This window comes from Strix uralensis, chromosome 3 (genome assembly GCF_047716275.1).
Source record: "Strix uralensis isolate ZFMK-TIS-50842 chromosome 3, bStrUra1, whole genome shotgun sequence".
Lineage (NCBI taxonomy): Eukaryota > Metazoa > Chordata > Aves > Strigiformes > Strigidae > Strix > Strix uralensis.
The window spans coordinates 93,079,682-93,094,010 of NC_133974.1; the positions used below are offsets into that span (position 1 = coordinate 93,079,682).

The 14,329-nt window shown below is 38.2% G+C and overlaps 1 protein-coding gene across 8 annotated transcripts in view; it reads left to right on the top strand.

Annotated features, from left to right (window-relative positions):
- The window catches only part of LTBP1 (latent transforming growth factor beta binding protein 1), a 213,123-nt gene that overhangs the window by 94,738 nt on the left and 104,056 nt on the right, over positions 1–14,329 (top strand). For all 8 annotated transcript variants that reach the window (XM_074863371.1, XM_074863363.1, XM_074863365.1 and 5 more), the window contains 2 exons: positions 1,731–2,008; positions 13,818–13,920. In XM_074863371.1, the coding sequence (XP_074719472.1) occupies positions 1,731–2,008; positions 13,818–13,920 (381 nt within the window). The remainder of the gene's footprint in view (positions 1–1,730; positions 2,009–13,817; positions 13,921–14,329) is intronic.

Consider the following 14,329-nt stretch of genomic DNA (forward strand, 5'->3'; position numbering starts at 1 on the left):
AATAATACTACATGGGAAGAACCAGCCTAAATTTGATGTTTTCAGTATCTGAACCTCTCTAGATAGATTGATAGATTAAAGCAGAGCAATTCAGTGATTTCCTTTGAGGGTTAATGTATTTTTAACTAGTTGAAGGGATCCCTCTTCATACATAAAAATGTATGATAGTAAGTTGGGGGGTAAGTTTTGGTCTTTTTACAGTCAGACTATATTGTCTTGTCTTGCCCTGCAAAACCAGTCTAATAGCCTAAGAAGGGCCTTACTGCTTCTCCTGAATCTTTTCCTTGTGAGTTTACCTGTAATAGAACTCATGTAGCATAAATTTTGCTTGAAGGTAGTTTTCTGCTACAGGCAAGATCTGAAGAGCCACTAAGGCCCTGCAGCCATATTTTGCTGACTTTCTACTACCTTATTCCTGATGTTTCTGTTTGCAATATGTTGAAGATTTTCATAAATGAAATAATGCAGGGCAGAGTAAAAATAAGTTTGTTTCTTTTAAGGAATTCCTGTGTAAGACCTCTTAATACTGAAAATGTGTCTAGAGAAATTAAAATAATGTGAAAAACTAAAAGCAATTTTTACAAAATAATATAATTTTAAAGCAGCTAAAATAAATGAAATATGCTTCCTGGGAAATGGAGCTGCGAGGTTGAAATTTTTAAATAAGAACTGAAAATGCCTGATCAAGTTCCAAAGAACAGTCTGGCCTCCTGGAGGCAAGGAGATGGTTCAGAAGACTCAACAAGGCAGTATGTGTTATAGAGAAAGTATGTCAAATTATATTTGTTGGTTCTTGATGTTTGGAAGTGGTGTTACATCTAATGGGTTGGCTGGCCTCAAGTAGTCTGTGCCGTACTTGCTGATAAGAGAGACCCAGCCAGGCACAGTAAATGCTAACTTTGTTATGCAATTTGCAAACTCTGAAACTTCTTTACACACCTCCTCTCCCTTATCTCCACCCCCACCCCACCCCCCCACACTCCCAATAATTTGAGTTTCATGTTTAAAGGGCATTTTGTGTTTCAGTGAGAAGAGGTTTGAGGGTCATAAACAGTTCTGTGCACATTATATTGACTGGAGGATCTCAATCTATATACCCAGACTTAAAACTACAACTGTATTTAAAAATTGAAGTATCTGAAAAACATCTTGTCCTTCTTTATCTGCCAAATTCCAAATTCAAATTTCAGTGAAGGGAGTGGTGATTTTAGATGGTTGAGATGCTGGCAACTCTTGCAGGGGCAAACTTGAAACTTGGCAGGTATATAAAGGTGAAGGGATGAAATCTGAAGCTTTTTCTGTGTTCCAGAGAAAGATGATGGATCTGAAAAAGAAAATAAAACTTACTATATATCCAAAAATAACCTAACAGAGTTTGAATTCTGGAACTTTGAATGAGATTCTTATTACAGAGTATGACCACAAATATTATCGTCACACCAGCCAATTTGGACATCCATGTTTATGTAGCAGTCTTTACATCCTATAATGTCGTTCTTTCCTGTGTGAAGAGTTTTCGTTTTCTTGTTCTGTTAAGGAGACTCTATGCATTCTTTCAGCCTTCCCTCTAACTCCCAAATTTGGGCTTCATTTATATTTCAGTGCCTTAAAGAGGCACTCTGTAAAAACTCTCATGTAAAAAACGAAATGTTTTAGAGGTGCCTAAGTTATCTTTTTTGACATATTTTATTACCAAATTTTCTTATGTGTTTTTCCTTCAATTATTTTAGTGAAATTCCCTCCTAACATAGTGAATATCCATGTGAAACATCCCCCTGAAGCCTCAGTTCAGATCCATCAAGTTTCAAGAATTGACAGCACATCAACAGGACAAAAAGCGAAAGTACCTCAGCCAGTACATCCACAGGTCTCTTACCAAGGTCTTCCGTATCAGAAGACCCAGAAAGGACATACTACTTACACAAATCAACAACCCATTCCTCATATGTTTCCTGTTTCAGTTAAAACTCAGCTTGGGCGCTGCTTCCAGGAGACTATTGGAACACAGGTAAGAAATGCTTGCTAAGGCTTTTGAGACAGGTAGCTTTAAAACAATATTATAAGAGAATGAAAAAAATTTTCACCAATATCTACAAAAGGACACATTTGACATTCTTTTCCAAAAGAAAATTATTTTGAGAATGTCAGGTTCTTACAAAATAACATTTTTCTGAACCTACTTCTCCTTCAAGCTAATGTATGTATTTATTGCGGATTTGGATCCCTGACATTCTGATTTCAGTTATTCTAGCCATAACTTCTCCTTTTATAAGCTATTTCTCCAAATAAAAAGACATGTCTTAAATCCTAGCTCTGTCTGTCCTGATTGAATAACTAAGGTTACACCATCTTCCACAGCTTGTACTGTCCTTTGATTTAATGAATCTTTTTGCATGTGTATCTCAACAGCCAGTGTCTTTCAAGGAGTTGCAGTTTTCATTAAAATTCCTATTCAAAAACTTCATATGTTTTACAGTATTGTAGGCTAATGTTTTGGATCGGTTGAAATGTGACCATTGAATGGGGTAGAAAAATCATGAAAGCAAATTGAGTGTTTGCTGTAGCACTAAAACCTTAGTTCAGTTTAAAATATGTTCACATCAGTTTTTACATATGACTATTCAAAACTGCATATCTTCTTTCAGCTCTTGAAAACACTTTAATAAGCCATACAGTGTTATCATTTTTGCGTATTTGCATATATATGTAAATAAACAGAGAGGAAAAAAAAGCATACGTGAAGAGATTGTTAAAAAGTTAGTAAGACCCTGTTATTGCTTATCACCTTGCTGAAATTTAACTTTTCAGATCAAATTTTTAAGCTGAATGCATGAAGTTTTTAAGCTGAAATTTTGTGGGAGGTTTCAGAAAAAAATTTTGAGTGATGATGTTAGAGATGAATATGTTGTTTTACTCAGGCTAAAAAAAAAAATAATTTATGACTGTTTCATTGAAGATTTGGATCATCTGTATGCTTTGAAGTAGAAACTTAAACTTATCACAAAGGTCACTCTATTTTTGATCCTTCCAGTAACATGCACCCAAAGTTAGCCAGTTTTCAAGCATCTAAAAATTTACCTATTTCCAGTATATTCCACAAACATTTGTTAGATGTTGGCAGCAAAATTCTCCAAAGATTTTGCCTGCACAGAGCACGGTCTGCCTTCTCCTCTAAGGGACACCACCCGTCATCCCTGAAATGCAGGACTGGAGCAAAATGTCCTTTACAAGCATTTCTTCTATCTGTCGGTGAATGCTGTGATGCCAGGCGTTAGAGCTGACAGCAAGAAAATTTTGTCATGGCTTCCAAGCAGCACACACACCCCAGGAAAAGAAGAAGAAGAAAAAAATAAAAAAAGGAGGGAAGAGACCTCACCTACAAACAGGCAAGGAGCTTTGGAGAGGATCACTGATGGGAAACAGGCAGGAGGAGAAGTGGGATGCAGTCAGAAGCAGGGTGAGGGTAACGTAGGTGACAGATCCCAAGGTTACCTTCTGGAACCTCAGACTGAAATCAGAGTTCCTTAGTTTCAGTCATCCTCTGTCAGCTCCAAAGAACTGACTTTTTTCCTGTAAAATATTTTTCTCTTTTCCTTTCAGTGACTGGCTTCTGCAGAGTATTGTAACATTCCTACTAGAGACATAATTAACTCTAGTTTCAGAAGTCATTGCTGTGGAAGTAAAGGTCCCAAAACCTGCTCATGCTGGGCCATCATGTGAAGGTGTTTAAAAATAATTCATTCTGAAAAATGTAACGGAGGAAGTAAATTTAAATGTCATCATGGCCCAAAAATGTTTCTAGAAGACCAAAGTTTGTGTATGGAACATTAAGGGCTAGTATTTACTAATCGTGGAATGCTTGGAATGCTTGATTTGGATCTACAGTGTTAATTTATACCGATGAGCTATTTGTGCTTGTCTGTTTGAGGAATAGCAAAACCTTGAATTTGTTCTTTGACGAGTGTTGAAGCACATGATCAAGTGAAAGTTCATGGATTTTACATGACAAAATTAAACAAGGCCCATGTCAAACAACTATTTCTCTGTATTTCCAAAGAATGAGAGGTCTAACAAACATGACATTATAATGTTCAATCATAAAATTCCGAAAATAATTATGATAATTAGTAGAGATTTATTATTTATTTTTATTTCTATTTGCACTCATATATAGGGGAAGACAAAATTCCTTCCTCAATCTTAGCCTTGGCAGTGGGTGCTGCATCTTTTATGTCTTATGCTTGATCTATTTCCTGTCTGTTCTCTCTGCCACACGCATGAGTGAGGTATTTTGAATGACATATCCAAAACTTTGTGACCTGTGCATGCCTTCACATTGCAATGGTTTTAAAACTAAAGCTCACTCATCACACACTGGAAGACAAGAACGTGCTCCTTCTAAAGTGGGAGAAAAGGGAAAATATGCTTCTATTGCCCTAATGCCTGGCTTGGAATCCTACTAAATGCGCAGTCTCCAGTTTTTAAAACGTTTTTTTCAGTATTTCCCTGGAAAAAATGTGTCTTTGCAGTGCTCTCAAGAAAGAGTAGTGCCTCCTAGTTTACAATAATGCATGTTCTCATTCTTTACAAATTTCATTGATCCTTTCAGTGTCAGTCTTGGAGAAGAGCATAGCAAGGATTTCAGAGGCCTTTTGTTATTTAATTTAATGGTTCAATTTAGAACTGGAGTTGTAGTGTGACATTTCATAGAGCATTCATTTAAGACCTTGCCATAAATATAGATTTAAGTGACTCATTCACCCCTCAAATTTGAACCTGACATGTTAATATGTTTTTCCTGCAGTCAGGCAATGCATATTATTTATTTGTATGTTAAATATACTTTGAACTGGGAAATACCTTTTTTTTTTTTTTACTCTTAAACAGATCTATTCTAAAAGAATTTGGTTTTCTGTTTCTTTGATATTTGCTTTGCTAAATACAAGGGTTCTCTTTACTTGTTCAGATGAGATGCTAAACCGATCTTTCCCTATTAGTAGCAATGTGTTACAAATCCTTTCTGGAGTTTATGCTGGATAATTTTAATATCTGTACTTTTTTTCAACAGTCATCATTGTTTATGCATTTTTTTGCAGGGTGGATTGTATATTTGGCTTCAGAAATGCTTTATTAAATATCCTGGGATCAGAGGTGACTTTACTGTCTATAGAGCAGATTGATGGAAGGATATGTGGGCCTCTTGAGGGGAAATCAACCAAGTTAATAAAGACTTTGCTGAACTTACTTTTGGTCCGGGCTAAAAGCACAGGAAAAAACCCACATCAGAATCTCTGCTGTGGTTTTGTGTGTGTGTAACATCTACCATTCTATGTTTGTCTCCATCTCTTGTTCTCTCCTTCTTTTTCCTTGAACTTCAGCTGGTCTTCCCTCTGATTTTAATGCTTTGGTTTTTTCACAACCTTCTGTGCAATACTTTTCATCTCTCAACACATTCTTCCTCACCTCACCCTTAGTTAAATTCCCTTATGTATCTCATTCAAAAACAATACTCCTGCAAAAACAGTAGGATAGTTGCTATACTCAAATCCCAAGAAAACCAGGGTGTATTTTCTGCAGTGTATTTCCAACAGAGCTCATGCTGTTAAAGTCAGAAACTGGAGCCACCCTGATCTGAAGCTTGGAGGACATTATGGTACAGGTGGTTGAAGAATCTGGCTGTATTCTCAGGCCTCCAATCACTCTTAATTAACAACATAGAAATCCTTGTAGACCTCCTATTTGCTTAGTTGTCTGCAGTAACATAAGTGACTGACCAAAGGCAGCAACTGTGAGAAAAGGGTAGTAAAAGATGTGTGAAAAGATGTCAGTCTACAAGCTTAGAAGGACAGGAGGAGAGAGAGAGGGGGGCTAGAGGAATGAAATGTCCTAGTTTAATTAGAGTAGATAAATAAAGATACATGTTTTCATAGATACATATACACATGTATGTAAGAGTTGCTTAGTTGTGACTGTTTTCTGAAGTGTCCTCAGCATAGGTGAGGACAATAAAGTGGAAAGAGTGACCATAAAAGTAGTATTAATATTTCCATTTTTAAAAAGTAATATAGGAAGCAAATAGCGTTCTGGATGGTTCTCTTTTCTACCTCAGGTCAGTTCACTTTTCCTGGCTGCCTCTCTTTTCTCTGAGTGGAACACTTAGCAATTATTTCTCCTCTGGGAGATGTTAACGATGATTGCTCCAGGATGGCTTACCATGTTACATGATAGCTTACTATGATATGTTGCATACAAAAGTTGTGGTTCATCAAGTGCTTGCTTAGTACCAAAAAGATTTTTGCAGGGTATATCATAAACTAACAGGCCAGAAACTTACTGTTGTCATAAACATATAGGAAACAAACCTTTACCGAAACTTGCACCTTGTTATATAGAAAATGATGTTGAGAAAATAGAGACTTGAAATTGGGAAACAGATACAATGGAAGCAGTAGGACAAAAATCCTGCTTAATATGGAGTAAATTTCTGGAGAGCACGGTGTGTTACTATGCCTTCAAAAGCGGGAGGCTGAATGTGGTGTCCTGCAAGGTCCTTCACAGCATGTAGTCCTGTGTTTCTGAAATCCAAGGAGTTTGTCATGTTAGATCACCAATTCCCTAAGTCCTATTTAAAAAGCCAGCAAAAAAGGAAGATTGTTTCTCTTCTTTAATTCCTCCTCTTCAGCTGCTTTTCATTTTAATTCTAATAAAAATGCCTTTATTATGACACAGAATATCTTATTTCCCAACACACTTCTACAGTATCAGTGGTGCACCTAGTAAAGATTGTGTTGGTCATCTCGAGTCCTGTTAATTTTGCATATGATTACTTTGCATTTAAATTGAGAAAAGAATGTAGATCCCTACTGTCTGTCAAAATTCATCTAAAGATAATTAAGCACTGCTTTTTTTTCCCCCTTAATATCACTTTGAAGTGTCTGCTAAGTATATTCATGTGTTTTCCTATGGTTACTGCATTTCAGTATTTTGGCTAAAATAGTCTTCTTTTCTCAAAATTGATTTGGTCTCATTTTTGCGTAACTGTAAAGAGGGAGGCACTTTTTGCAAAGCAGCAAGAAACTGGAGAAGCTGGTATTTCCAAATTTCTCTGAAGCAGGCTCTTTCTGACTAGATTCACAAGTAATGTTGTTCTTTTCAGCAGAGTATCCATTTTACTGAAGGAGACTTCTGGTGATCTCAGTATCCATAACTTGAAAACAAAATACAGAAGAGTTGTTATTCTAAAGAGAGACAGATATTGAAGTTGCTTACTTCAACTCAATGATCCCAAGGGTCTTTTCCAATCTGAATGATCCTATGATTCTATACTTGGCTGAAGGCAGCATACGCCAAAATGTTGAGAAGAGAAGCTGACTAAGAAGTCACGTGTGCCTGTGCTTGTTCATTCCTCCTCACTGTCCCTCAGTTGTGCTGGTGTAACTGCTGAGAGGAGCTGGACTGCTCTCTAAAATGATCACTGAAAGACTTTTAAAAATACTCTCTGCTGATTTCCCCCCTATTTGTTGGGGTGTTTTGAATTCAGGTCAGTTCCAGGTTGCAGTGTTCAGGGTATATGTTCCACTCCTCACTTGTCAGTTGTTTGCAGAATGATGCTTTGTGCTTCCCTTGTGAAGTACTTTGAAAGGTGTTACAGAAAAGATCCGTACTTCTTGCAGCTCTGTTGAGAAGGATGTCTGAATTAGAGTTGTTCTGGTATTAGGAAGTGAAATTTGGTGTATTATAATACTTTGGAAAATCACATTAAAAGAACACAAAATACACCACCTATAGCAGACAATAGAGGCATAGTTGCATATTTTTAAATAAATTAAGCTAAATAACATTAATGGTGAGAATTAGTAAAGACTATTGAAAATTATAAGGGCTGTCCATTTTTCAGTGATCAAAACACACATGGTTCAAATGTGTTTCAAATGCTGCTTAGTTCTGATAAATAACAAGTATGTCTGATAAACAGTTGGTAGTTGATCAGCATCTTTAGTGGGATAAATTTCTATGGAAATAGTTTATTTAAGACTGTGTTTCAGTAACATCTTTTACAGGAAACTTTTGTTTTGGTTTGAGCAACACCCTTGTCTCTGCTGTCAGACTTGGTAGAATACAAAATGAGATAGGTGGCAGCTGGAAAAGATCAGAAATTGCCAACATCATATCATAATAAAGATTCTGACTGCAAATCATAAAGCATTTACTTGATTCAGACAAGGGCACACACTGATCAGGTACTTAACTTTGAGAATATACATAGTTTTTAGGAACTGGGCTTAGATGAGTGTTTCACGATGTGAAATATTAAACAAAGGCATCAATGTTTTTGAGTTAGAAATCAGAGCAGCAAAATGTGTTGATAGCTCTTAATGTATAACCTAATATATCGATACTACTGTATGCAATATGATCATAGTGTATATAGTCTGGAGGCGATGACAGTAGTAATATGCCAGTTGGTGTTATTCATTCAATATCCCTGTTGAACTTCAGATTTAACAAAACATTTCCTATGGAGGTAAATTTCAGGTATCTTCATTTTTTGACAGCTGTATGAAATGAACTTCCCTATTTATATTCTTTAGGCAGGAAAAATGATACAAGTAAAATTCTGTGTTTCATACTGGTACTTTTTCTCTTAGAGCACTTTTAAAATGTTTTTTCTTTAGAAGAGTCTTAAAAATACCATCTCATAAAATAAAATAACTGTCTGGAATTCCTTGAAGCTCATGGTTTGGCTTCTGAAGTTTTTAAACAAATAGACTGTCAGAAATCAGTGTGGATTCATTTCCAGGATTAATGCTTCATTCGCAATAGATTCTTTGCAAGATCAATACTCTGAAATATCAGAAGATTAAAGATGTATCGAATACCAAAAACACCAAACATTGTTTTAATTACTCAAATAGAAGAAAGCTGGATAATTTTTACTTGCCTATGAAGAATGTTCTGCTTAAGCCAAAACAAATTCTTTACCAGTTCTTTTAGAAAGTCTGGAAGTATTTAAGTTTCTCTCCTCTGCTTATGAGACAATGCCTGTTAGTGAGCCAGTGCTACATGGGATAATACTCTTCATTTGTAACAACCTGTCATTCAGCTGGTCAGTAAGCTAATTAAGTGTGTTTGTTAATTGTTTCGGTAATACAGTTTATTGAGTTTGAGGTTTCTTACTGTGTCGCGCCTATAGGAAAAAAAGGGAAGCAACAATCCAAGGTCTGTGCCTGTTGAATAGTTTACAGAAAGTTAAACAGTGTATCCATTCACTTCTGCTATTGTGGTATGTGAAATGCAGTCTTTTGAGCTGAATCCCAGAGTCATTAGCTATTAACTCAGGCAAAGCACCTATCAATTTCAATCATAGTTAATCATGTGACACTCCTTTATTTATGCCTGTATTGTGGTTTTAACTAACAGCTTGTGACAGGGATTTGTAGATGGGTCACGCAGGAGTGGGAGTCCCAGGAAACGTTGTGGTCCCTCAGCCAGAATCCTCTGCAGTTGCCCTGAGATTAATTGCCAGACTGGGCTTTCTACCACACTTTACAGGGAGCTGAATAAATTCCTTCTACTGCCTTAGCAGAGAGATTTCGAGGACATAATCCTTCCTTTTCCCTGGCATTGGAAAACACATGAAACCCTGGTGGCAGCGCACAGCTCAAGTAGTGTTAGCGCTCCAAGGCAGTGGAGATGAGGCAGAGGCTGGAGTCTGGACAGAGGAACAAAGAGGTGATGTGGCTTGGGGTGGCCTTTGTGCACCAGCACAGGGTCAGCCAGAATTTCAGTCTACCAGTGGGAATATTCAGTACTTCCTTCAGTTATATAAAATATTGGCATAGAAGCCCAGGCACGCATGGGGAAAAATATGTGGATTCGAAACAATACTTTCAGTGTCTGTGAGTGCTTTACCCAGGAAGAACTTTGTTTTATAGCAGTACCATGTGTGCCTCATACTGTTGCTACTGCTGAGCCTCTTTCAACACAGTTGAGCTCTTTTATACCAATCCTTCATGACTTCTTTGCCTTCTGAACCAGTAAGAATTATCTTCAAATCATAAGCTTGTGACAGAGGTATCATTCATGAAAATCTGTCCTCTTTTCCAGAAGCTCTCAGGAATACAGGCTAGATTAGTTTAAAATGTGTGTGGATGATGGATAGAAAAGTGTAAACCTAAGATTAGGGAATAGCATCATCTTCATGCATAGTGCAAGCTGTATGCTTGTGTTTAGCTTCCCTGATTATTTTAGGCTCATATTTATGTGTTGGAGTTGTGTTGAATGGTGAGACAAACTAAAAATAGTTACGGATTCCCCCAAGTGACTTTTCCAGTCACTTGTGACTCAGAGACTGGAACAGACTGTCTGAAGAACTAATGAGTTGTTCTCAGTAGTAGGAAGTGGGTAGGACTTTTGAAGTGGATAGAAATTACCTAAAAGTTTTCGAGACCTGTAGAAAGAGAGCCTTCAGTTCATTGATGCTTAGGGTTTGTGAAAGGGAGGAGCATCTTAAGAAACTGTAGCTGGCTAGGAAACAGTTTGTGCAGTGCCATGAGTGCTGAAAGTATCTGAAGCACTATTAGATGTACCAGAGAAATCAGGGTTTATTAGCCAAAGAACAACTCTCTGTTTCTGCTTGGCTTAGGACTTTGCAGAGCAGTCATTTTTTCTGATGCATAACTCCAAAATTACACAGATCTTACACCACTAGGAGCCCCATGTGGCAGTTGCTTTTCCTCGCTGGCCAGTTTCTACAATGATCTGGACGTTAACCAAATTATCATTGATTCTTCAAGCTTTAATTCACCATAGAGGCAGTGGGAGCAGCAGCTTTAATCATTGCCAGTTTTTACTGACAGGACTACAAACCACAGTTGCCAGATGACTCAGACTTTGGCATCCTTATTTTTGCTCATGGTTTTTATATGGAAATTTGAAAAAGTTATGACCACAGAGATCATGATTTTCAGTAGAGTGCAAACGCTGTAGCACCACACCTAAACTAAAAGTGGGCTTTAGTCCATCTTCCTTCTTTTTTTTTCTTCTTCTTCTTTGTTTTATATGCTTTCAATTTACTACTGTTAAATGACACCTTTTTTATTCTGGGGAAGAGAAAAAGAAGGGTCAGTTCATGATGGCATGTTGGCTCTCATGTTAGTGGAGTCTTGCCTTAACACACACGAGCTGCTGGGATGTGTCCTTGAGGCTTGTGACCTTGCAGAGGAACACTGGGTGTTAGGTAATGTGCCTTGCTGCCCAAATGCTCCATTTCTGAGATCATAAGGGGAGGTGCAGCACCAGCCTTAATTCCTCCCACTTCTTTTCGATGAGAGGAGAGTTGTAAAACTGAGGCACAAGGCGGGGAGAAGACTCTATTGCAAATTGATTTAGCTGACTCTCAATAACAGCCACAGTGTACAACTTTAGTAAGTGGCTTCTCAGTCTTTGAAGAAGCAGTCTCAGCTCTACAAAAGGAATTGAGCAGCTGCAATTATAAAGTAAAACTGAGTAGCTGTAAAAGGTCCTTTCTAGAGCATGCTTACCTGGGATGCAGGTTGAGAAACCAGCATAGTGTAAAGACATAACATGAATTCTTAAAGCTTTTAGGGCAGCCACTTGGAGAAGACATTATTGAGTGCTCTCCAGTTGAAAGATTTTTGAGCTTCTGGGAACTGCAGCAAGATCTGTATATCATCTAGCTAGAGACAGTTGAAGGAGCTAGTTCCAGTTTTTAAAACAGCTGAGCTATTGCAGCAGAGTTGTGCAGAATTCCCTGTTTGTGCATTTTGATGGTCTTTGTGAAGTGCCAGGCCGCGAGTTGCTTCTGGAAACAGAACTCAGCAGACTCTGATCAGGAATGGTCAATCTTGTACTAATCTTGCCAGTACCCAAGCCAGGGAAGTGCAAGACAGCCTAAAAGGCACGTGTTCACATAGTGTAAGCCTGGGCCTGCGTCTGAAAGGTGGAGCTTGCTGAGATACTTTACTGTTTTAACACAGCCAAATACCATCCAGGCGAGGACTGTTTCTCACCACTTGGAACATGGGAAAATTTGTCTCCAGACCCCCTGCAGACAGTAGTGTGAAAATAGACTCCTAAAGTTGCACAATAACTGAGCAGTCCCTTTTAACCTGTTTGGCCACAGTTCTTTATGCTCTGAGGCTCAAAGCACAAGTGCTGATACCCTGTATAGGGGTGATGTGCAGAGACGCACCATAACTTCACGAAGTTGCCCTTGTTCTAAAAGCTCCGCTTTGCTAGAGAGGCTGCCTTTCACTGGGACAGAGGATGCTCCTGACTGCTCACACATCTCTTGACGGGTGTCTAAGCTTCACATGCAGCAAGTGCTGAGCTGCTGCAGGTTGCACATTCCAGTGTGATGTTTAAACAGTGAACTGATGCTGCTTTAATTTGTTGCTGTGATATTTCAGGAGGCACCTAGGGAGTATCTGTGAAAAAGGGGCAGAGAAGATGGCTGGGATGATGCCTTGCAGCCCTCCCCATGCAAAGAGGGGAACCTCTATTGAGTCAGAGCTCTGACGTTGTGGGGTTAGCCTGCTATCCTGTTAATAGTCACACTGACGCTACACAGAGTAACTCTGTACTTCAGAAACATCATTGTCTCATGGATGTCAGTACGATGAATAGCACACTAGAAAAATTTGGGCAAGATTAGAGGAGGCCATCAGTGCCTGTGCATTCAGCATGCCATCCCCACTGCAGAGTGACTGGCTTACCAGCCACAGTGAAAGCAACCACAAGGCCACAGCCTGTGCTGTAGGATGAGCCAGCTATCTTGAGCTGAAAGCTAAGCAGAAGTGAGCATCTGCGTCAGAGGTTTATATGCTGTCAGGAAGGAAAGTTAGATTAGGGAAGATCTATTCACTCTGTACTGAGAATTCACGCTTTTGAATTGTTTGTTGCAGTGCCTGTTTATATCAGCGTTTGCTTTGAAAGTGTTACTAAGTGCAGCTGTTGTGCGCTTCTCTTGTGCTTTGTGCACTTCCATTTTATACCTAATTGATGAGTTTAGATGTATTTTTTTAATGTCTGCGTCTCAGAAATACATGCCGAGAACATAACTGGTACCTTCTAAGCTTCCAAAATTTAGCAATTAATAAAAACCAGTTAGTAATCTTATTACTAAAAAACATAAATATATTCTCGATTGGGGAGAAAAAAAGGAATATTGTCCTCATAAAATATTGCAAGATTAATTTAAATATTTACATGGGGAAAGAGACACTTGTTTGCAGTAACACAGACATTGCTAACTTTGACTTCAGTCATCTTGTAATCTGTTACCTTCTTCAGTATCTGGGCAATAAGTGGTCATAAACATTAAACAGAAGGTGACAGGAAGTTGAGGCTTTTTAGTAGGAAATAACATTACAGAAAGCAGAGTCATATTTTTTGTCTTTAAGAGAGTAATTGGAAAGGTATTTGAGATAATTTGTACAGCTTTTCAAAAAGTAGACAAGCACATTTTTATGAGGAAAACTGTAGGAAATAGGTGCCAATGGCAAGTTGCTACCTTGGAAATATACTCATTCGTTCCTATGACATACTCTTCTCTTCTGTTTCTTTCTCCTTTTCAAGTTGACACAGGGGAATATAATAATGTCACCTAATTTACTCATGTCTGTGTAGAGAGCCATTGCAATGCATGGGGCACTGTTTAAGTTCAGCTGAGAGCTCCAGTGGATCTTCATGTCTCAGCAAGAGGTTGACCCAAGATGACTGAACAAGAGCATTGTACTAGAAGTGAGCATCATACAGTATCACTAACCGGAGTATTCTTTACCTGACTATTCCAGTGTGGCAAAGCACTTCCTGGCCTTTCCAAGCAAGAAGACTGCTGTGGAACCGTGGGTACTTCCTGGGGTTTTAACAAATGCCAGAAATGTCCCAAGAAGCCGTGTAAGTGCTATTTTGTTGTTATTATCTGGATCAGTTTATGGCTTTTTTTCCCCTCAAGTAGTATTTTTTCATTTTTTGGAAAAAAAAAAAAAAAAGAACCCAGTAGAAAGAATATGTTATGGTTTGATTAGGGACAGGTTGCAGAAACTGGAATTCTCCTGCATGCTAGCAGTGTTACAATATGCAGGCACTCAATGCAGCCAGCAAAGTTAACATCGTTGGGTTTTTTTCCCTTTCCTCCTCCTTTAAGTCAGTGATGCACTGTTGCATTTTCTCAGTACAGGAAGGATAATGACATTGAATCATCTTGCCTCTTCCAGCTGGAGTTATTTTTTTAAAGTTTGCACAGAAATGTTGAATTATAGAGGCACCAGTTATTGCTTGGAGAGAATGCAGTGACCTCTTGGGA